General features: G+C 44.1%; 1 protein-coding gene across 2 annotated transcripts in view; it reads right to left on the minus strand.

The window, feature by feature from the left end:
* Positions 1 to 6,981: 6,981 nt before the first annotated feature.
* Positions 6,982 to 23,624, minus strand: part of LOC143816811 (17-beta-hydroxysteroid dehydrogenase type 6-like) — a 418,991-nt gene continuing 402,348 nt past the window's right edge. For both annotated transcript variants that reach the window (XM_077297671.1, XM_077297672.1), the window contains one exon: positions 6,982 to 7,663. In XM_077297671.1, the coding sequence (XP_077153786.1) occupies positions 7,434 to 7,663 (230 nt within the window). In that variant the 3' untranslated portion in view covers positions 6,982 to 7,433. The remainder of the gene's footprint in view (positions 7,664 to 23,624) is intronic.

Raw genomic sequence — 23,624 nt, forward strand, 5'->3', positions numbered from 1 at the left:
GTCTGGGAGTTGAGCTTCACTTCATCTTCAACCCGAAAAGGTCCCACAAGTTCATCTTTGATGATACCAGCCCATACCAGTCCCCCACCTCTACCTTGCTGGCATCTGAGTCGGAGTGGAGCTCTCTGCCCTTTACTGACCCAGCCTCTGGCCCATCAAGAGTCACTCTCGTTTAATCAGTCCGTAAAACCTTTGAAAAGTCAGTCTTAGGATATTTCTTGGCCCAATCTTGACGTTTTATCTTATGTTTCTTGTTCAAAGGTGGTCGTTTTTCAGCCTTCCTTACCTTGGCCATGTCCCTGAGTATCACACACCTTGTGCTTTTTGATACTCCAGTAATGTTGCAGCTCTGAAATATGGCAAAACTGGTGGCAAATGGCATCTTGGCAGCTTCACACTTGATTTTCCTCAATTCTTGGGCAGTTATTTTGCGCGATTTTTGCCCAATACACTTCTTGTGACCCTGTTGGCTATTTGCTATGAATCGCTTGATTGTTCGGTGATCACGCTTTAAAAGTTTGGCAATTTCAACACTGCTGCATCCCTCTGCAAGATATCTCACAATTTTGGACATTTCAGAGCCCGTCAAATCTCTCTTCTTACCCATTTTGCCAAAAGAAAGAAAGTTGCCTAATAATTAAGCACACCTTATATAGAGTTTTGATGTCATTAGACAACACCCCTCCTTATTACAGAGATGCACATCACCTGATTTACTTAATTGGTGGTTGGCTCTCAAGCCTGAACAGCTTGGAGTAGGACAACATGTATAAAAAGTATCATGTGATCCAAAAAACAACTTGCCTAATAATTCTGCACGCAGTGTATATATAATGAGGAAAAAAAGTGTTTAGTCAGCCACCAATTGTGCAAGTTCTCCTGCTTAAAAAGATGAGAGAGGCCTGAAATTGATATCATAGGTAGACCACAACTATGAGAGTCAAAATTGAAAACAAATCCAGAAAATCACCTTGTCTGATTTGGTAAGATTTATTTTTCAAATTATGGTGAAAAATAAGTATTTGGTCACCTAAAAACATGCAAGATTTCTGGCTCTCACAGACCTGTAACTTCTTCAGTAAGAAGCTTCTCTGTCCTCCACTCATTACCTGTAGCAATGGCACCTATTTGAACTTGTTATCAGTATAAAAGACACCAGTCACGCTACTGCAGTGCAGTAGAGTGGAAGCAGGACTGCACCTAATCATAGCTGGCTCCAGTGCAGCAGTGAGGCTACCACAGGTGGCAGCAGAATAGTCAAAAAAGCCGGGTCAAATCCTAGACTGTAGTGCAGTACCAAAAGAATAAGCAAAGTCACGGTCAGAGACAAGCCAGGGAGTCAGTAATGGTCAGGAGCGGATGAGCCAAAAGACAGAAGCAGGTCATGATACAAGCCAAGTCAAAACCAGGGAGTCAGCACACTAAAGGGAAACACTGAGTCAAGACGGGAATAAGGGAAAACAGAGACATTGGGTTCAGACAGCAACACAGCAGGACAAATCAGAGCAATCAGAGTCAGCTACAGCAGCACTAGGCAAAAACTATAACTGACATTGATTGCAGGAAGCAGATGAGCTAAATAGCCAACCTGAACCCAGAGAGAGGCTGAGAAAGGTTAACTCTTGACATGACCAGACCGGGAAAAAGGGAAAACAGGACTCAAAACCCAGACTGGATCATGACAACACCTGTCCACAACCTCAAACAGTCACACTCTAAACTCCACTATGATGAAGATCAAAGAGTTGTCGAAGGACACCAGAAACAAAATTGCAGCCCTGCACCAGGCTGGGAAGACTGAATTATTATTATTTATTTATATAGCACCATTGATTCCATGGTGCTGTACATGAGAAGGGGTTACATACAAATTACAGATATCACTTACAGTAAGCAAACTAACAATTACAGACTGATACAGAGGGACGAGGACCCTGCCCTTGCGGGCTTACATTCTACAGGACTGTGTTGATGGAGACAACAGGTTGAGCGTTGTAGGAGCTCCAGTGTTGGTGAGGCTGTAGCTTTGGTAGGGGTGAGGAGACAGCAAGGTCAGTCCAGGCTGTAGGCTTTCCTGAAGAGGTGGGTTTTCAGGTTCCGGCTGAAGGATCCAAATGTGGTTGACAGTCGGATGTGTTGGGGCAAAGAATTCCAGAGGATGGAGGATATTCTGGGAAGTCTTGGAGGCGGATGGGTGAGGAGCGGATAAGTGTGGAGGATAGAAGGAGGTCTTGGGAGGACCGGAGATTACATGAGGGAAGATATCGGGAGATTATTTCAGAGATATATAGAGGAGGCAAGTTATGGATGGCTTTGTAGGTCAGTATTAATAATTTGAACTTGATACGCTGATCGAATGGGAGCCAGAGAAGAGATTTGCAGAGGGGGAAGTGGAGGAGTAGCGAGGAGAGAGGTGAATTAGTTGGGCAGCAGAGTTAAGAATGGACTGGAGAGGTGCAAGGGTGTTAGCAGGGAGGCCACAGAAAAGGATGTTGCAGTAGTCAAGGCGGAAGATGATGAGGGCATGCACAAGCATTTTAGTAGATTGATGGCTGAGGAAAGGATGGATTCTGGAGATGTTTTCGAGCTGGAGGAGACAGGAGGTGGAAAGAGCTTGGATGTGCGGTTTGAAGGACAGGGCAGAGTCAAGGGTTACTCCGTGGCAGTGGACTTCCAATACGGGGGAAAGCGTGATGTCGTTAATTGCGATAGATAGGTCAGGTATGGAAGATCTATGAGATGGAGGAAAGATGATGAGTTCAGATTTGTCCACATTGAGTTTGAGGAAGCGAGAGGAGAAGAAGGAGGATATGGCTGATAGACACTCTGGGATTCTGGACAGCAGAGAGGTGACGTCTGGGCCAGAAAGGTAGATCTGAGTGTCATCAGCATAAAGGTCGTACTGGAATCCATGGGACTTTATGAGTTGTCCCAGGCCAAGTGCATAGATTGAGAAGATTAGGAGTCCTAGAACAGAGCCTTGGGGGACTCCAACAGAGAGAGGATGGGATGAGGAGGTAGTGTGGGAGTGGGAGACGCTGAATGTACTGTTGGAAAGGTATGAGGAGATCCAGGATAGGACGAGGTCTTTGCTGCAAGGAGGAGAGGATCTGTAGTAGGAGGCAGTGGTCAACTGTGTCAAAAGCAGAGGACAGGTCTAGAAGGAGGAGTACAGAGTATTGTCCATTAGCTTTGGCTGTAAGTAGGTCATTAGTGATTTTGGTCAGGGCTGTCTCAGTTGAGTGATGGGGGCGGAAACCAGATTGTAGATTGTCAAAGATCAAGTTAGATAAGAGGTGGGAGGAAAGTTCAGCTGCTCCAGGATTTTGGAAGTGAATGGAAGCAGTGATATTGGGCGATAGCTGGATATAGCTGTTGGGTCGAGGGTTGGATTTTTAAGGATATGCGTGATTGTGGCATGTTTGAAGCAGAGGGGAAGGTGCAAGAAGTTAGTGATAGGTTGAAGAGGTGGGTTAGGGATGGGATAAGTGTGGTGGTGAGGTTGGGGAGGAGATGGGATGGGGTCAAGCGCACAGGTGGTGAGGTGCGATTTGGAGGAGACAATTAAGCCCCCCTTCAGTGATCTTGGAGAGGGAGGTTATGGGGTTTGGGCATTGGTCTGGTATTCAAAGGGGTTGTATACAATGAAGGCTTGCCTTGTTTGGTCGATCTTATTTTTAAAGTGTTTGGCAAAGTCCTCAGCAGAGATGAGGGAGGTTGGAGGGGGCAGTGGGGGGCGGAGGAAGGAGTTAAAGTTTTTGAATAACTGTTTGGGGTTGTAGGATAGGGAAGATATTAGGGTTGTGAAGTAGGCCTGATTAGCAGAGGTGAGAGCAGATAATGCAATAAGTAAGCAGCTTGGTGTGATGAAATCAACTGTGGGAGCAATAATAAGAAAATGGAAGACATACAAAACCACTGATAATCTCCCTCAATCTGGGGCTCCACTCAAGATTTCACCTGTGGGGTCAAAATGATCACAAGAAAGGTGAGTAAAAATCCCAGAACCACACGGGGGACCTAGATAATGACCTGCATAGAGCTGGGACCACTATAACAAAGGCTACAATCAGTAACATACTACGCCGCCAGGGAATCAGATCCTGCAGTGCCAGACTTGTCCCCCTGCTTAAGCCAGTACATGCCTGGGCCTGTCTCAAGTTTACTAGAGAGTATTTGGATTATCCAGAAGAGTATTGGGAGAATGTCTAATGGTCTGATGAAACCAAAGTAGAACTGTTTGGTTGGAACAAAACCCGTCGTGTTTGGAGGAGGCAGAATGCTGAGTTGCATCCAAAAGAACACCATAACTACTGTGAAGCATGGGGGTGGCAACATCATGCTTTGGGGCTGTATCTCTGCAAAGGGACCAGGACGACTGATCCGTGTACATGAAAGAATGAATGGGGCTATGTATTGTGAGATTTTGAGTGCATAAGCAAGTGGATTGACGATGAAACGTGGATTGGTCTTTCAGCATGATAATGATCGCAAGCACACCGCCAGGACAACTAAGGTGTGCCTTCGTAAGAAGCATATGAATGTCCTGGAGTGGCCTAGCCAGTCTCCAGATCTCAACCCCATTGAAAACCTTTGGAGGGAGTTGAAAGTCCGTGTTGCCCAGCGACAGGCCCAAGACATCACTGCTCTAGAGGAGCTCTGAATGGAGGAATGGGCCAACATACCACCAACAGTGTGTGCCAACCTTGTGAAGACTTACAAAAAACTTTTGACCTCTCATTACCAACAAAGGATATATAACAAAAAATTGTGATGAACTTTTGTTAATGACCAAATACTTATTTTCCACCATAATTTGAAAAATAAATCTTGCCAAATCAGACAATGTGATTTTCTGGATTTGTTTTCTCAATTTTGGCTATCATAGTTGTGGTCTGCCTATGATGTCAATTACAGGCCTGTCTCATCTTTCTAAGTGGGAAAACTTGCAGAATTGATGGATGACTAAATACTTTTTCCCCCACTGTATGTATACACAATGTATTATATTATATATACAATGTATTTCTATGGACATCTGTAACTTGCTTCTGAGTTTACTGCCTGACATTACACATTACTCTATGTCCTGGTTATGCTGATTCTATTTCTGACATATTTTTGAATTTTTTGTTACATACCGTATATACTCGAGTATAAGTCGACCCGAGTAAAATCTGACCCTCTAATTTAGCCACAAAAAACTGGGAAAACTTAATGACTAGAGTATAAGCCTAGGGTGGAAAATGAAGCAGCTACCTGTAAATTTCAAAAATAAAAATAGGTACCAATAAAAGTAAAATTAATTGAGATATCAGTAGGTTGTGTTTTTAAATATCCATATTGAATCAGGAGCCCCATATAATGCTTCATACAGTTCATGATGGGCCCCATAAGATGCTTCATATTAAAATATGCCCCCATATAATGCTGCACAAAGGTTAATAATGGCCCCTTAAGATGCTCCATAGACACCTTTGCCCCATACAGTACTACATAAAGGTTAATAAGGGCCCCATAAGATGCTCCATAGAGACATTTGCCCAATATAATGCTGCACAAATGTTGATTATGGCCCCATAAGATGCTCCATAGAGATATTTGCCCCATACAAGGCTGCACAAATGTTTATTATGGCCCCATAAGATGCTCCATAGAGATATTTGCCGTTATAATGCTGCACAAACGTTGATTATGACCCCATAAGATGCTCCATAAAGATATTTGCCCCATATAATGCTGCACAAATGCTGATTATGGCCCCATAAGATGCTCCATAGAGATATTTGCCCCATATAATGCTGCACAAACGTTGATTATGGCCCCATAAAATGCTCCCTAAAGATATTTGCCAAATATAATGCTGCACAAACGTTGATTATGGCCCCATAAGATGCTCCATATAGATATTTGCCCCATATAGTGCTCCACAAATGCTGATTATGGCCTCACAAGATGCTCCATAGAGATATGTGCCCCATATGCTGTTGCTTCAATTAAAAAAAAAAAAAAATCACATATTCACCTCTCGTCGCTCATGCCGCTGGCACCTGCAATTGTCACCTGTCCTCGTTCCGGCGTCGCTGTGTCTTCCATGTCCTCTGCACTAACGTTCAGGCAGAGGGCGCGGACTAACCAGGTCATCGCGCCCTCTGACCTGAGCGTCACTCCAGAGGACGCGGAAGACACAGCGACGCCGGAGCGAGGAGAGGTGAATATCGTGCAGTGCTCCCCCTCGCCATTATACTCACCTGCTCCTGGCGCGGTCCCTGCATCTCCGGTCTCCGGGCACTGACAGCTTCTTCCAGCATTGAGAAGTCACCGTTACCGCTCATTACAGTAATGAATATGCGGCTCCACCCCTATGGGAGTGGAGTCGGGTCCATATTCATTACTGTAATGATCGGTACCATGAGACCGCTCAACGCTGGAAGAAGCTGTCAGCGCCCGGAGACCGGAGATGCAGGGACCTCGCCAGGAGCAGGTGAGTATGTCACAGCCGCCGCTCTCCCTCCCCCGCCGACCCCCGGAGATAATGACTCCAGTATAAGGCGAGAGGGGCACTTTCAGCCTAAAAAAATGGGCTGAAAATCTCGGCTTATACTTGAGTATATACGGTAATTGTTTTTGATTTCCATTTTAATATTCAGAAACAACCCTATCCATTTTTTTTTTTGCTGTCTAGCTCTGCCTTTATCATGGATCACTAGATGGTGGCTTTTTCAATGCTAAACACTTTTATGCATTTTTGTTCTTGCATATTCCCTGATCCTTCTACCTGCCTCCAGCCTTGGAGTGACAGATCCCTGGAATAGATTTCAAACAAAGGAGGCAGGTCATTGTAAAACCGGGTGCAGGCGAAGGCGCTGGGAAATCACAGGCAGGAAGGAGAAAAACCCAGTGCACAGTCCATCCCCAGGGCACCGAAATATAATTAGCACAAAATCGCAAAGGGTGATTAAAAAAGAACAACAAACTCCATTCACTAAAGGTATCAATTTAATCTGTACTACAGCGCCTTTACAGCCATGTCTTTAATTTATATCATAAAATTATACTCACAGATTCTCTTAAAAAAAACATTGCTCACTTAATCAAACCCTCTCAACTCCAGGTGCACCATTCTGGAGGTCCCAGCCAGTCCTACAGTATTGACGTTACAGCTGTAGCCAATTACTAGTCTCAGCAATGTTACATGCATGCAAGCATCACTGTTTAGAACAAATAATTGGCTGCACCAGTTTCATGAATAAGAAATGAAGTGTCAATGAAAAATCCATGTTATACTTTTCTAGATGTATGTTTCGAAAATATGTATGATCAATTCTCAGTTTGTGATCACAAAAGTATTGGCACTACCACAAATTATTTTTTTAATTAACTATTGGCATTACCACAAATTATTTTTTTAATCAACCATACATGGTTATGCTTCATTCGGTCAGTATGTATTTGTGGGCCGGTTTAGGGACACAGCGACAGAGCAAATAGTCAGATAACACTGTAGGGAGGTATGATAAAGGGACATAGTAGAACTTGGAGTCCGAGCCAGGAGAATATCTTGTCCAAGGGTGCACAGCGGTCAAAGCATGCTCCATACAATTTGTAGCTTCGTATAATCTGGGAAATCCCATACCAAGACAATGCTTTAGACTATTGATACCTGTAGATAAATGAGTGAAAATATTAGTCTATTTCTATCCAAGAAGACAATTATATCTGTAGAAAAAAAATACATTACCATACACCCTATTGTACATCCATATAGGGTTTTTTTTCAGTTTTTTGGCCGAAATCCAACATGATGACTTACCATACAGGATCGAATATCTAACTGGGTAATCAAGCTGCAATTCTCACCAAACAAGCAATACCCACCTCACAAACACCAACCATCCACGGAAGACTAATGCAAAGTTTACATTGCCATACTGCTCTCTCGATGGTTAACATAGTGTGGTATATGTGTAAAAGGGTGTGCCGTAGAAGATGAGATTCACCTGCACTGTGTTGCATGTGTGTCTGAAAACTGCCACCTGCTAACCAAGCAGGACCCGGTTGAAGCAACCAGAAATGGGAGAGTTTTGAGAAGGAAGAATCTAGAATAGCACCTGGTCAGGTGACCTATGTAGTGCAGTCCCCCAATATAAGAAGCTGGCATGGCAAGGTGGGAAGAGATTTGGCGACAAACAGTGAGATGAGTGGGATGGGTGCAGAGGGGGTCGTTGAGGCCAAGACACCGGAGCGTACCAGGAGAGCTGAACCAGCAAGTTGTTGTGTGCTTGTGAGCAAAGTTCAGATGATGCTGGTAAAGATCTGTGAACCAAACGACGCCGATCAAGACCTAAGAGTCAGTTCCACGACAGTTAAGGTGTGTGAACCAAACTACGCCAGTCAAGGCCCGATAGATGACATTCGGTGGTCAAGCACTGAAGACCCAGTGAGGACCCTGATTGATGTCTGCCGCTGTGGACCGGAGGCACGAGTGAGCTGGGCAGTCACTTCCAGCTCTGATGTATGGTACAGGGTTCAGTCTGAGGTGGTGCAGCAGATGGGACTGGGACCAGCCAGTGTGATAAAGACCCAGAGAGCACTGATTGACTTTGTTAAAAGGACTTGCGGTCTAGTAGGAAGAATCGGAGACCAGCGTTAGGGACTGGATTTAAGAGAGAAACCTGACATTGACTCATTGGTGACTGTGAATACTGCTGACAGCAGAAGTCATCAGATAGCATTAAGAGGTAGCCATAAGAGTTACAGAGAAGGAAATAATTATTTGATCCCTTGCCGATTTTGTAAGTTTGCCCACTGACAAAGACATGAAAAGTCTATAATTTTAAGGGTAGGTTAGCTTTTAACATTGAGAGATAGAATATCAAAAATAAAAACCAGAAAAAGACACTGTCTAAATTATATTATATAAGTTTATTTGCATAAAATTATATATATAAATTTATTGCAATTTATTTGCATTTTGCAGTGAGAACTTAGTATTTGATCCCCTACCAACCATTAACCCCTTAAGCCCCAAGGGTGGTTTGCACGTTAATGACCGGGACAATTTTTACAATTCTGACCACTGTCCCTTTATGAGGTTATAACTCTGGAACGCTTCAACGGATCTTGGCGATTCTGACACTGTTTTCTCGTGAGATATTGTACTTCATGCTACTGGTAAAATTTATTCGATATAACTTGTGTTTATTTGTAAAAAAAATGGAAATTTGGCAAAAATTTTGAAAATTTCACAATTTTCCAACTTTGAATTTTTATGCCCTTAAATCACAGAGATATGTCACACAAAATACTTAATAAGTAACATTTCCCACATGTCTACTTTACATCAGCACAATTTTGGAACCAAAATTTTTTTTTGTTAGGGATTTATAAGGGTTAAAAGTTGACCAGCAATTTCTCATTTTTACAACACCATTTTTTTTTAGGGACCACATCTCATTTGAAGTCATTTTGAGGGGTCTATATGATAGAAAATAACCAAGTGTGACACCGTACTAAAAACTGCACCCCTCAAGGTGCTCAAAACCACATTCAAGAAGTTTATTAACCCTTCAGGTGTTTCACAGGAATTTTTGGAATGTTTAAATAAAAATGAACATTTAACTTTTTTTCACACAAAATTTACTTCAGCTCCAATTTGTTTTATTTTACCAAGGGTAACAGGAGAAAATGGACCCCAAAAGATGTTGTACAATTTGTCCTGAGTATGCCGATACCCCATATGTGGGGGTAAACCACTTTTTGGGAACATGACAGAGCTCGGAAGCGAAGGAGCGCCATTTGACTTTTCAATGCAAAATTGACTGGAATTGAGATGGGATGCCATGTTGCGTTTGGAGAGGCCCTGATATGCCTAAACATTGAAACCCCCCACAAGTGACACCATTTTGGAAAGTAGACCCCTTAAGGAACTTATCTAGATGTGTGGTGAGCACTTTGACCCACCAAGTGCTTCACAGAAGTTTATAATGCAGAGCCGTAAAAATAAAAAATCATATTTTTTCACAAAAATGATCTTTTCGCCCCCAATTTTTTTATTTTCCCAGGGGTAAGAGAAGAAATTGGACCCCAAGAATTGTTCTGCAATTTGTCCTGAGTACGCTGAAAACCCATATGTGGGTGTAAACCATTGTTTGGGTGCATGGCAGAGCTCGGAAGGAAAGGAGCGCCATTTGACTTTTCAATGCAAAATTGACTGGAATTGAGATGGGACGCCATGTTGCGTTTGGAGAGCCCCTGATGTGCCTAAACATTGAAACCCCCCACAAATGACACCATTTTGGAAAGTAGACCCCTTAAGGAACTTATCTAGATGTGTGGTGAGCACTTTGACCCAACAAGTGCTTCACAGAAGTTTATAATGCAGAGCCGTAAAAATAAAAAATCATATTTTTTCACAAAAATGATTTTTCACCCCCAATTTTTTATTTTCCCAAGGGTAAGAGAAGAAATTAGACCACAAAAGTTGTTTTTCAATTTGTCCTGAGTACAACGATGCCCCATATGTGGGGGTAAACCACTGTTTGGGCGCATAGCAGAGCTCGGAAGGGAAGGAGCGCCATTTGACTTTTCAATGCAAAATTGACTGGAATTTAGATGGGACACCATGTCGCGTTTTGAGAGCCCCTGATGTGCCTAAACATTAAAGCCTCCCACAAGTGACACCATTTTGGAAAGTAGACCCCCTAAGGAACTTATCTTGATGTGTTTTGAGAGCTTTGAACCCCCAAGTGTTTCACTACAGTTTATAACGCAGAGCCGTGAAAATAAAAAAATAAAAAATTTTCAGAAAAATGATTTTTTAGCCCCCAGTTTTATATTTTCACAAGGGTAACAGGATAAATTGGACCCCAAAAGTTGTTGTCCAATTTGTCCTGAGTACGCTGATACCCCATATGTGGGGGGAACCACTGTTTGGGTGCATGGCAGAGCTCGGAAGGGAAGGAGCGCCATTTGGAATGCAGACTTAGATGGATTGGTCTGCAGGCGTCACGTTGCATTTGCAGAGCCCCTGATGTACTTAAACAGTACAACCCCCCACAAGTGACCCCATATTGGAAACTAGACCTCCTGAGGAACTTATCTAGATGTGTTTTGAGAGCTTTGAACCCCCAAGTGTTTCACTACAGTTTATAACGCAGAGCCGTGAAACTAAAAATGCTTTTTTTTTCAGAAAAATGATTTTTTAGCCCCCAGTTTTATATTTTCACAAGGGTAACAGGATAAATTGGACCCCAAAAGTTGTTGTCCAATTTGTCCTGAGTACGCTGATACCCCATATGTGGGGGGAACCACTGTTTGGGCGCATGGCAGAGCTCGGAAGGGAAGGAGCGCCATTTGGAATGCAGACTTAGATGGATTGGTCTGCAGGCGTCATGTTGCATTTGCAGAGCCCCTGATGTACCCAAACAGTATAAACCCCCCATAAGTGACCCCATATTGGAAACTAGACCTCCCAAGGAACTTATCTAGATGTGTTGTGAGAACTTTGAACCCCCAAGTGTTTCACTACAGTTTACAACGCAGTGCTGTGAAAATAAAAAATCCTTTTTTTCCCACAAAAATGATTTTTAGCCCCCCAAATTTTTATTTTCCCAGAGATAACAAGAGAACTTGGACCCCAAAAGTTGTTGTCCAATTTGTCCCGAGTACGCTGATGCCCCATATGTTGGGGTAAACCCCTGTTTGGGCGCACGGGAGAGCTCGGAAGGGAAGGAGCACTGTTTTATTTTTTCAACGCAGAATTGTCTGGAATTGAGATCGGACGCCATGTCGCGTTTGGAGAGCCCCTGGTGTGCCTAAACAGTGGAAACTCCCCAATTCTACCTGAAACTAATCCAAACACACCCCTAGCCCTAATCCCAACTGTAACCCTAACCACACCCCTAACCCTGACACACCCCTAATTCTAATCTCAACCCTAATCCCAACCGTAAATGTAATCCAAACCCTAACCCTAACTTTATCCCCAACCCTAACTTTATCCCCAACCCTATCCCTAACTTTAGCCCCACCCTAACTTTAGCTCCAACCCTAACCCTAACCCTAGCCCTAACCCTAGCCCTAACCCTAGCCCTAACCCTAACCCTAGCCCTAACCCTAACCCTAGCCCTAACCCTAGCCCTAACCCTAGCCCTAACCCTAACCCTAACCCTAACCCTAGCCCTAATGGGAAAATGGCAATAAATACATTTTTTTAATTTTATTATTTTTCGCTAACTAAGGGGGTGATGAAGGGGGGTTTGATTTACTTTTATAGCATTTTTTATATCGGATTTTTATGATTGGCAGCTGTCACACACTAAAAGACGCTTTTTATAGCAAAAAAGTTTTTGCGTCTCCATATTTTGAGACCTATAATTTTTCCGTATTTTGGTCCACAGAGTCATGTGTGGTCTTGTTTTTTGCGGGACGAGTTGGCATTTTTATTGGTAACATTTTCGGTTATTGGTAACATTTTCGGACATGTGACAGTTTTTGATCACTTTTAATTCCGATTTTTGTGAGGCAGAATGACCAAAAACCAGCTATTCATGAATTTCTTTTGGGGGAGGCGTTTATACCGTTCCACGTTTGGTAAAATTGATAAAGCAGTTTTATTCGTCGGGTCAGTACGATTACAGCGATATCTCATTTATATAATTTTTTTATGTTTTGGCGCTTTTATACGATAAAAACTATTTTATAGAAAAAATAATTATTTTGGCATCACTTTATTCTGAGGACTATAACTTTTTTATTTTTTTGGTTATGATGCTATATTGTGGCTCGTTTTTTGCGGGACAAGATGACGTTTTCAGCGGTACCATGGTTATTTATATCCATCTTTTTGATCGCGTGTTATTTCACTTTTTGTTCGGCGGTATGATAATAAAGCGTTGTTTTTTGGCTCGCTTTTTTTTTTTTCTTACGGTGTTCACTGAAGGGGTTAACTAGTGGGACAGTTTTATAGGTTGGGTCGTTACGGACGCGGCAATACTAAATATGTGTACTTTTATTTATTTTTTTTCTTCTTTATTTAGGAATTTTTTTTTTTTTTTTTTTTACACATGTGGAAAATATTTTTTTTTTACTTTTTTACTTTGTCCCAGGGGGGGACATCACAGATCGCCGATCTGATAGTGTGCACAGCATTCTATCAGATCGGCGCTCTCACTCACATCGCTGCAGGCTTCAGCTTTCATCTGCAGCCTGCTCCGGACCCGGAAGTACTCCCTGCAGGACCTGGATGCAGCCCCGCGGCCATTTTGGATCCGGGGCCTGCAGGGAGGAGACGCTCGGTACAAGGTGAGTACATTCCCTTGTACCGATCGTCTCAGGGAAGCACGCAGGGAGCCCCCTCCCTGCGCGATGCTTCCCTGTACCGCCGGTACACCGCGATCATGTTTGATCGCTGTGTGCCGGGGGTTAATGTGCCGGGGGCGGTCCGTGACCGCTCCTGGCACATAGTGCCGGATGTCAGCTGCGATAGGCAGCTGACACCCGGCCGCGATCGGCCGCGCTCCCCCCGTGAGCGCGGCCGATCGGCTATGACGTACTATCCCGTCACTGGGAATTAAGTCCCAGGTCACCTTGACGGGATAGTACGTCATATGGGATTAAGGGGTTAAAAGTTCTGGCTCCTACAGGCCAGTTAGATGCTCCTAATCATCTCAAAACCTGCATTAAAGACAGCTTTATAAAAGTCTCCTGTCCACCGACTTAATTAATCAGTCAGACTCTAACCTCTACAACATGGGCAAGACCAAAGAGCTTTATAAAAATGTCAGGGACAAGAACATAGACCTGCACAAAGCAGGAATGGGCTACAAAACCACAAGTAAGATACTGGGTGAGAAGGAGACAACTGTTGGTGCAATACTAAGAAAATGGAAGAAATAAAAAAATGACTGTCAATTGACATCGATCTGGGGCACCATGCAAAACTCACCTCATCGGGTATCCTTCATCATGAGGAAGGTGAGACATCAGCCTAAAACTACATGGGGGAACTTGTTAATGATCTCAGGGCAGCTTTGACCACAGTCACCAAGAAAGCCATTGGTAACACATTACTCCGTAAAGGTTTAAAATTCTGCAGTGCCCGCAAGGTCCCCCTGCTCAAGAAGACACATGGGAAGTTTGCTAATGAATACCTGGATGATTCTGTTAGTGATTGGGAGAAGGTGCTGTGGTCAGATGAGAAAAAAATTGAGCTCTTTGGCATTAACTCATCTCACCGTGTTTGGAGGAAGTGAAATGATGCCTATGACCCAAAGAACATCATCCCCACTATCAAGCATGGAGGTAGAAACATTATGTTTTGGGGTGTTTCTCTGCTGAGGGCACAGGACTACTTCACTGCATCTGTGCACCTGATGTCGTCATCGTATTGATCAAACATCCCTTGATACTGTTGTAATAGCTTCTCAACCTGGTCCTCTTGCCCGGTGGTGAATTCTGTGAGTTTTGCTTCTATTTGTTCCGAGAGATCACGGCCGGTCTGGACTTCACCCTTATTCCCCTTGATGTTGAGAGATACTGACTCCATTGGACTCCTTTCACAGGAGTCAGCTCACTGTAATTGACAGTGGTGAGATCTTTTGGCATCACATACACTTGGGTTACTTCCTCCCAGGTAGTCAACTGCAGGCTTGTTCCACTTAGGCTGATATAGCCCACAGGTTCATGCCCTTGACAGATGGTGGCTAGGGTGTGAGCGACCAGCAATCCTGTTTTGATTTCCTGCCCCTCTGTGGGTTCAATTTGTACTTCTACTCCTTCCAATGACAGATGAGCCCGTACCAGCATAGTGAGTACAGTCTGCCCCTCATATGTCCATGTGATGTGGATATAAAAATAAAGATTATGGCTCTGTGAAGAAGGAGAGGAAAAAATGGAAATGTGAAAACAGAAATTGGCTGCGGTGTGAAGGGGTTAAACAAAATATACAGTGAAGGAAATAATTATTTGAGCCCTTGCTGATTTTGTAAGTTTGCCCACTGACAAAGACATGAGCAGTCTATAATTTTAAGGGTAGGTTAATTTTTAACATTGAGAGATATAATATAAAAAATAAAATCCTGAAAATCACACTATCTGAATTATATACATTTATTTGCAGTTTGCAGTGAGAAGTAAGTATTTGATCCTTCTTGCAAACAAGACTTAATACTTGGTGGCAAAACCCTTGTTAGCAAGCACAACAGTCAAACATTTTTTGTAGTGGATGATGAGGTTTGTGCACATGTCAGGAGGAATTTTGGTCCACTCCTCTTTGGAGAACATCTCTAAATTATAAAGATTTTAAGGCTGTCGCTTGGAAACTCGGAGCTTCAACTCCCTCCATAAGTTTTCTATGGGATTAAGATCTGGTGACTGGCTAGGCCATTCCATGACCTTAATGTGCTTCTTTTTGAGCCTGTCCTTTTTTGCCTTGGCTGTATGTTTTGGGTCATTGTCTTGCTGAAAGACCCAGCCAAGACCCATTTTTAATTTCCTGGTGGAGGGAAGGAAGTTGTCACTCAGGATTTTATGGTACATCCATTTTCCTACTGATGCAGTGAAGTAGTCCTGTGCCCTCAGCAGAGAAACACCCCAAAACATAATGTTTCTACCTCCATGCTTGATAGCGAGGACGGTGTTCTTTGGGTCATAGGCATCATTTCACTTCCTCCAAACACGGCTAGATGAGTTAATGCCAAAGAGCTCAATTTTTTTCTCATCTGACCACAGCACCTTCTCCCAATCACTAACAGAATCATCCAGGTATTCATTAGCAAACTTCCCATGTGCCTTCTTGAGCAGGGGGACCTTGCGGGCACTGCAGAATTTTAAACCTTTACGGAGTAATGTGTTACCAATGGCTTTCTTGGTGACTGTGGTCAAAGCTGCCCTGAGATACTTAACAAGTTCCCCCGTGTAGTTTTAGGCTGATGTCTCACCTTCCTCATGATGAAGGATACCCGATGAGGTGAGTTTTGCATGGTGGGCCAGATCGATGTCGATTGACAGTCATTTTTTTATTTCTTCCATTTTCTTAGTATTGCACCAACAGTTGTCTCCTTCTCACCCAGTATCTTACTTGTGGTTTTGTAGCCCATTCCTGCTTTGTGCAGGTCTATGTTCTTGTCCCTGACATTTTTATAAAGCTCTTTGGTCTTGCCCATGTTGTAGAGGTTAGAGTCTCACTGATTAATTAAGTCGGTGGACAGGAGTCTTTTATAAAGGTGGCTATGTAAGACAGCTGTCTTTAATGCAGGTCTTGAGATGATTAGGAGCATCTAACTGGCCTGTAGGAGCCAGAACTTTTAATGGTTGGTAGGGGATCAAATACTTAGTTCTCACTGCAAAATGCAAATAAATTGCAATAAATTTATATATATAATTTTATGCAAATAAACTTATATAATATAATTTAGACAGTGTCTTTTTCTGGTTTTTATTTTTGATATTCTATCTCTCAATGTTAAAAGCTAACCTACCCTTAAAATTATAGACTTTTCATGTCTTTGTCAGTGGGCAAACTTACAAAATCGGCAAGGAATCAAATAATTATTTCCTTCTCTGTAACTCTTATGGCTACCTTTTAATGCTATCTGATGACTTCTGCTGTCAGCAGTATTCACAGTCACCAATGAGTCAATGTCAGGTTTCTCTCTTAAATACAGTCCCTAATGCTGGTCTCCGATCCTTCCTACTAGACCGCAAGTCCTTTTAACAAAGTCAATCAGTGCTCTCTGGGTCTTTATCACACTGGCTGGTCCCAGTCCCATCTGCTGCGCCACCTCAGACTGAACCCTGTACCATACATCAGAGCTGGAAGTGACTGCCCAGCTCACTCGTGCCTCCGGTCCACAGCGGCAGACATCAATCATCAAGACATCTGTTATGACCCCAATGGCAGAGGGTCTCAAAAGTACATACCAAGTCTGCAAACACAAAAAACCAGCTCATAGGGCAGTGGTAACTGGGCTGACCATATATCTAATCCTAGCACCACAAATAGCAGCAGCCGGGGAACGTGCCTACGTTGGTTCTAGACGTCTCGCGCCAGCCGGAGAACTAACTAACCCTAGAAGGGAAAAGATAGACCTTTCTTGCCTCCAGAGAAAAGACCCCAAAAGTTGGATACAAGCCCCCAACAAATAATAACGGTGAGGTAAGGAGAAAAGACAAACGTAAGAATGAACTAGGCATTTAGCAAAGAGAAGCCCACTGACTAATAGCAGAATATAGTAAGATGACTTATATGGTCAGCAAAAACCCTATCAAAATTTCCACGCTGGATATTCAAGAACCCCCGAACCGTCTAACGGCCCGGGGGGAGAACACCAGCCCCCTAGAGCTTCCAGCAAAATCAGGAATCACATTTAGTACAAGCTGGACAAAAAATAAGAGCAAGCAAATAACCAAAAAAACAAGGAAGCAGGACTTAGCTTAATTTTGCAAGATCCAAGACCAGCAGACAGGAGCAAACAGAAAGGAACTGATTACAATGATGCCAGGCACTGGACTGAGAAACCAGGAAGTTTATATAGCAACACCCCTGGACTAACGACCCAGGTGGGTGCCAAACTGAGGAAAGACAATCCCAGAGTCATATCACTAGTGACCACAAGAGGGAGCCAAAAAAGTCTAATTCACAACAGTACCCCCCCTTTAAGGAGGGGTCACCGAACCCTCACCAAGACCACCAGGGCGATCAGGATGAGCAGCGTGAAAGGCACGAACTAAATCGGCCGCATGCACATCAGAGGCAACCACCCAGGAATTATCCTCCTGACCATAGCCCTTCCACTTGACCAGATACTGAAGCCTCCGCCTGGAGAGACGAAAATCCAAGATCTTCTCCACCACGTACTCCAACTCGCCCTCAACCAACACCGGAGCAGGAGGCTCAACAGAAGGAACCACAGGTACAACGTACCGCCGCAACAAAGACCTATGGAACACGTTGTGAATGGCAAACGACACCGGAAGATCCAAGCGAAAGGACACAGGATTAAGGATTTCCAATATCTTGTAAGGACTGATGAAGCGAGGCTTAAATTTAGGAGAGGAGACCTTCATAGGAACAAATCGAGAAGACAGCCATACCAAATCCCCAACACGAAGTCGGGGACCCACACCGCGGCGGCGGTTGGCAAAATGCTGAGCCTTCTCCTGTGACAACTTTAAGTTGTCCACCACATGATTCCAGATCCGCTGCAACCTATCCACCACGGAATCTACCCCAGGACAGTCAGAAGGCTCCACATGTCCCGAGGAAAAACGAGGATGGAAACCAGAGTTGCAAAAAAATGGCGAAACCAAAGTAGCGGAACTAGCCCGATTATTAAGGGCAAACTCAGCCAACGGCAAGAAGGTCACCCAATCATCCTGATCTGCAGAAACAAAACACCTCAAATAAGCCTCCAGAGTCTGATTAGTTCGCTCCGTTTGTCCATTAGTCTGAGGATGAAAGGCAGACGAAAACGACAAATCAATGCCCATCTTAGCACAAAAGGATCGCCAGAACCTGGAAACAAACTGGGATCCTCTGTCAGACACAATATTCTCAGGAATGCCGTGTAAACGAACCACATTCTGAAAGAACAAAGGAACCAGATCGGAAGAGGAAGGCAGCTTAGGCAAAGATACCAAATGGACCATCTTGGAAAAGCGATCACATACCACCCAGATGACAGACATGCCCTGAGACACCGGAAGATCTGAAATGAAATCCATGGAAATGTGTGTCCAAGGCCTCTTCAGGACAGACAAGGGCAAGAGCAACCCGCTGGCATGAGAACAGCAAGGCTTAGCTCGAGCACAAGTCCCACAGGACTGCACAAATGACCGCACATCCCGTGACAAGGAAGGCCACCAAAAGGACCTAGCCACCAGATCTCTGGTGCCAAAAATTCCCGGATGCCCTGCCAACACCAAGGAATGAACCTCGGAAATGACTCTGCTGGTCCACTTATCAGGAACAAACAGTCTGTCAGGTGGACAAGAGTCAGGTCTACCAGCCTGAAATCTCTGCAACACACGTCGCAAATCCGGAGAAATGGCTGACAGGATAACTCCCTCTTTGAGAATACCAACTGGTTCTGCGACTCCAGGAGAGTCAGGCACAAAGCTACTTGAAAGAGCATCAGCCTTCACATTCTTTGAACCTGGTAAATACGAGACCACAAAGTCAAAACGGGAGAAAAACAATGACCAGCGGGCCTGTCTAGGATTCAGGCGTTTAGCAGACTCGAGATACATCAGATTTTTGTGATCAGTCAAGACCACCACACGATGCTTAGCACCCTCGAGCCAATGACGCCACTCCTCAAATGCCCACTTCATGGCTAACAACTCCCGATTGCCAACATCATAATTCCGCTCAGCAGGCGAAAACTTCCTAGAGAAAAAAGCACATGGTCTCATTACAGAGCAACCAGGGCCTCTCTGCGACAAAACGGCCCCTGCCCCAATCTCAGAAGCATCCACTTCAACCTGAAAGGGAAGTGAGACATCAGGCTGGCACAAAACAGGCGCCGAAGTAAACCGGCGCTTCAAATCTTGAAAGGCTTCCACGGCTGCAGGAGCCCAGTTAGCAACATCAGAACCTTTCTTGGTCATATCCGTCAAAGGTTTAACAACGCTAGAAAAATTAGCGATAAAACGACGGTAGAAGTTAGCAAAACCCAAGAACTTCTGAAGACTCTTAACTGACGTGGGTTGAGTCCAATCATGAATAGCTTGGACCTTGACTGGGTCCATCTCCACCGCAGAAGGGGAAAAAATAAAACCCAAAAAGGGAACCTTCTGTACTCCAAAGAGACACTTTGAGCCCTTAACAAACAAAGCATTCTCACGCAAAACCTGAAACACCATCCTGACCTGCTCTACATGGGAGTCCCAATCATCAGAAAAAAACAGAATATCATCCAGATAAACAATCATAAATTTATCCAGATACTTCCGGAAAATATCATGCATAAAGGACTGAAACACTGAAGGAGCATTAGAGAGCCCGAAAGGCATCACCAAGTACTCAAAATGACCTTCGGGCGTATTAAATGCAGTTTTCCATTCATCTCCTTGCTTAATGCGCACAAGGTTGTACGCACCACGAAGATCTATCTTGGTGAACCACTTGGCACCTTTAATCCGGGCAAACAAGTCCGACAACAGAGGCAAAGGATACTGAAATTTAACAGTGATTTTATTCAGAAGCCGATAGTCAATACAAGATCTCAAAGATCCGTCCTTCTTGGCCACAAAAAAGAATCCCGCACCAAGAGGGGAAGAGGATGGACGGATATGCCCCTTCTCCAGAGATTCCTTGATATACGAACGCATTGCGGTATGCTCAGGTACAGACAGATTAAATAATCTTCCCTTAGGAAATTTACTACCTGGAATCAAATCTATAGCGCAGTCAAAGTCCCTATGAGGAGGAAGAGCACTGGACCTGGACTCGCTGAATACATCCTGGTAATCAGACAAATACTCAGGAACTTCCGAAGGAGTAGAGGAAGCAATAGACACCGGCGGGGAATCACCATGAATTCCCTGACAGCCCCAACTTGACACAGACATTGCCTTCCAATCCAAGACTGGATTATGGGTCTGTAACCATGGCAGACCCAAAACGACCAAATCATGCATTTTATGCAGAACAAGAAAACGAATCACCTCCCGATGTTCAGGAGTCATGCACATGGTTACCTGTGTCCAAAACTGCGGTTTATTTTCCGCCAATGGCGTAGCATCAATACCTCTAAGAGGGATATGATTTACCAACGGCTCAAGAACAAAACCACAGTGCTTGGCAAACGACAGATCCATAAGACTCAGGGCAGCACCTGAATCCACAAACGCCATAACAGGGTAGGAGGACAATGAGCAAATTAAAGTCACAGACAAAATAAATTTAGGTTGCAAATTACCAATGGCGACAGGACTAACAACCCTAGTTAGGCGTTTAGAGCATGCTGATATTACATGTGTAGAATCACCACAGTAAAAACACAACCCATTCTGACGTCTATGATTTTTCCGTTCATTTCTAGTCTGAATTCTACCACATTGCATTAAATCAGGTGTTTGTTCAGACAACACCACCAGAGGATTCGCGGCTTTGCGCTCCCGCAAACGCCGGTCAATTTGAATAGCCAGCGCCATGGAATCATTAAGACCTGTAGGAATGGAGAAACCCACCATCACATTCTTAATGGCTTCAGAAAGGCCATTTCTGAAATTTGCGGCCAGAGCACACTCATTCCACTGAGTAAGCACGGACCATTTCCGAAATTTTTGGCAATACACTTCAGCTTCATCCTGACCCTGAGAAATAGCCAGCAAGGCTTTTTCTGCCTGAATTTCAAGATTGGGTTCCTCGTAAAGCAATCCGATCGCCAGAAAAAACGCATCAATATTTGCCAATGCCGGATCTCCTGGCGCTAGCGAGAAGGCCCAATCCTGAGGGTCGCCCCGTAAGAAAGAGATAACAATTTTTACTTGCTGAGCTGAGTCTCCAGATGAACGGGGTCTCAGAGATAGAAACAATTTACAATTATTCCTGAAATTCCTAAACTTAAATCGGTCTCCAGAGAACAGTTCAGGAATAGGTATTTTAGGTTCAGACATTGGACTACTGGTAACAAAATCTTGTATGCCCTGCACACGAGCAGCAAGCTGATCCACACTTGTAATCAAAGTCTGGACATTCATGTCTGCAGCAAGCACAAGCCACTCAGAGGTAAAGGGGAGGAAAAAAGAGAGGAAAGAAAAAAAAAAAAAAACTCAGACTTTCCTTTCTTGTAATCCCACTTCTGCAATGCATTAAACATTCAACCTTGGCCTGGCATACTGTTATGACCCCAATGGCAGAGGGTCTCAAAAGTACATACCAAGTCTGCAAACACAAAAAACCAGCTCATAGGGCAGTGGTAACTGGGCTGACCATATATCTAATCCTAGCACCACAAATAGCAGCAGCCGGGGAACGTGCCTACGTTGGTTCTAGACTTCTCGCGCCAGCCGGAGAACTAACTAACCCTAGAAGGGAAAAGATAGACCTTTCTTGCCTCCAGAGAAAAGACCCCAAAAGTTGGATACAAGCCCCCAACAAATAATAACGGTGAGGTAAGGAGAAAAGACAAACGTAAGAATGAACTAGGTATTTAGCAAAGAGAGGCCCACTGACTAATAGCAGAATATAGTAAGATGACTTATATGGTCAGCAAAAACCCTATCAAAATTTCCACGCTGGATATTCAAGAACCCCCGAACCGTCTAACGGCCCGGGGGGAGAACACCAGCCCCCTAGAGCTTCCAGCAAAATCAGGAATCACATTTAGTACAAGCTGGACAAAAAATAAGAGCAAGCAAATAACCAAAAAAAACAAGGAAGCAGGACTTAGCTTAATTTTGCAAGATCCAAGACCAGCAGACAGGAGCAAACAGAAAGGAACTGATTACAACGATGCCAGGCACTGGACTGAGAAACCAGGAAGTTTATATAGCAACACCCCTGGACTAACGACCAAGGTGGGTGCCAAACTGAGGAAAGACAATCCCAGAGTCATATCACTAGTGACCACAAGAGGGAGCCAAAAAAGTCTAATTCACAACAGACATCATCAATAAGCTGATCTAAAGCCGCTAGGCAAAAATTTATATAACTGAATATGAGGTTTTCAGTTTAACATTCAACTTATGATTTTTGGAGGTGCGGTTCATGCCTTTTTTTTTTCCTTTTTGTTCAAAGCATGTTTTAGTCTTTCTTGGACCAGCACTCCTCCCATTTGGCAAAGGTGATTTTAATTGGCAGGAGACTGTAAAGTAAGGGGTCTAGCCCATTTTGGCTCTCACTGAAGAGCTGGAGGAAGGTGAGTTTCAGTGCTCCTTTCATTTTGGTGCTGGTGCTGTGTGGCGGCCATTGTTGCCGTGGCTTTGTGCTGGTGGTGCGGCACGGCCTGGAGTCATGGGGGCTCAGTCTCGCAGCATGGGTGCTGTAGGGCAACAGGCCATCCGCCCTGCTGGTGCATTGCCGCTGTGGCGATGGTCGCCGCACGGCTCCGCTCCGTTAGGGCGGTAGGACCCACTACGAGGTTTGCCATGACGTGGCAGTGGGCTTCATACAGTCTGATCAGAATGTTAAACTGAAAACCTCATTTTCAGTTATATAAATTTTTGCCTAGCGGCTTTAGATCAGCTTATGATTTTTGGAGGTGCGGTTCATGCCTTTTTTTTTCCGTTTTGTTTAAAAATGGCTAGTACCTACCACAATGAGAGAACCAAGTTTGTTCCTGGGGATGGCTGGGTACTACCAAACGTTCATCAAGAACTTTGACAAGACTGCAGTAACACTACCTGAGCTATTAAGAGGCACAGCAGGGGGAGACCAAGCATCAGGCAATCCAGTGGGGCCCGAGGCAAGAAGAGGCCTTCCAGTCTCTGAAGATGATGCTGACTAGTGATGAGTGAACATGTTCGGTGATACACGGATATCACTCGTGTATCCGGGTGTTCAGATGTGCTCGGCACTCTGTGAAAATTGGCTGGTACTCGGATATAATGCCTGAATCCCCGCATGTTTGGCACATGCTACATAGCCAATAAACATGCGGGGATTACCTACCAGT

The sequence above is a fragment of the Ranitomeya variabilis genome, chromosome 3, assembly GCF_051348905.1.
Source record: "Ranitomeya variabilis isolate aRanVar5 chromosome 3, aRanVar5.hap1, whole genome shotgun sequence".
NCBI lineage: Eukaryota > Metazoa > Chordata > Amphibia > Anura > Dendrobatidae > Ranitomeya > Ranitomeya variabilis.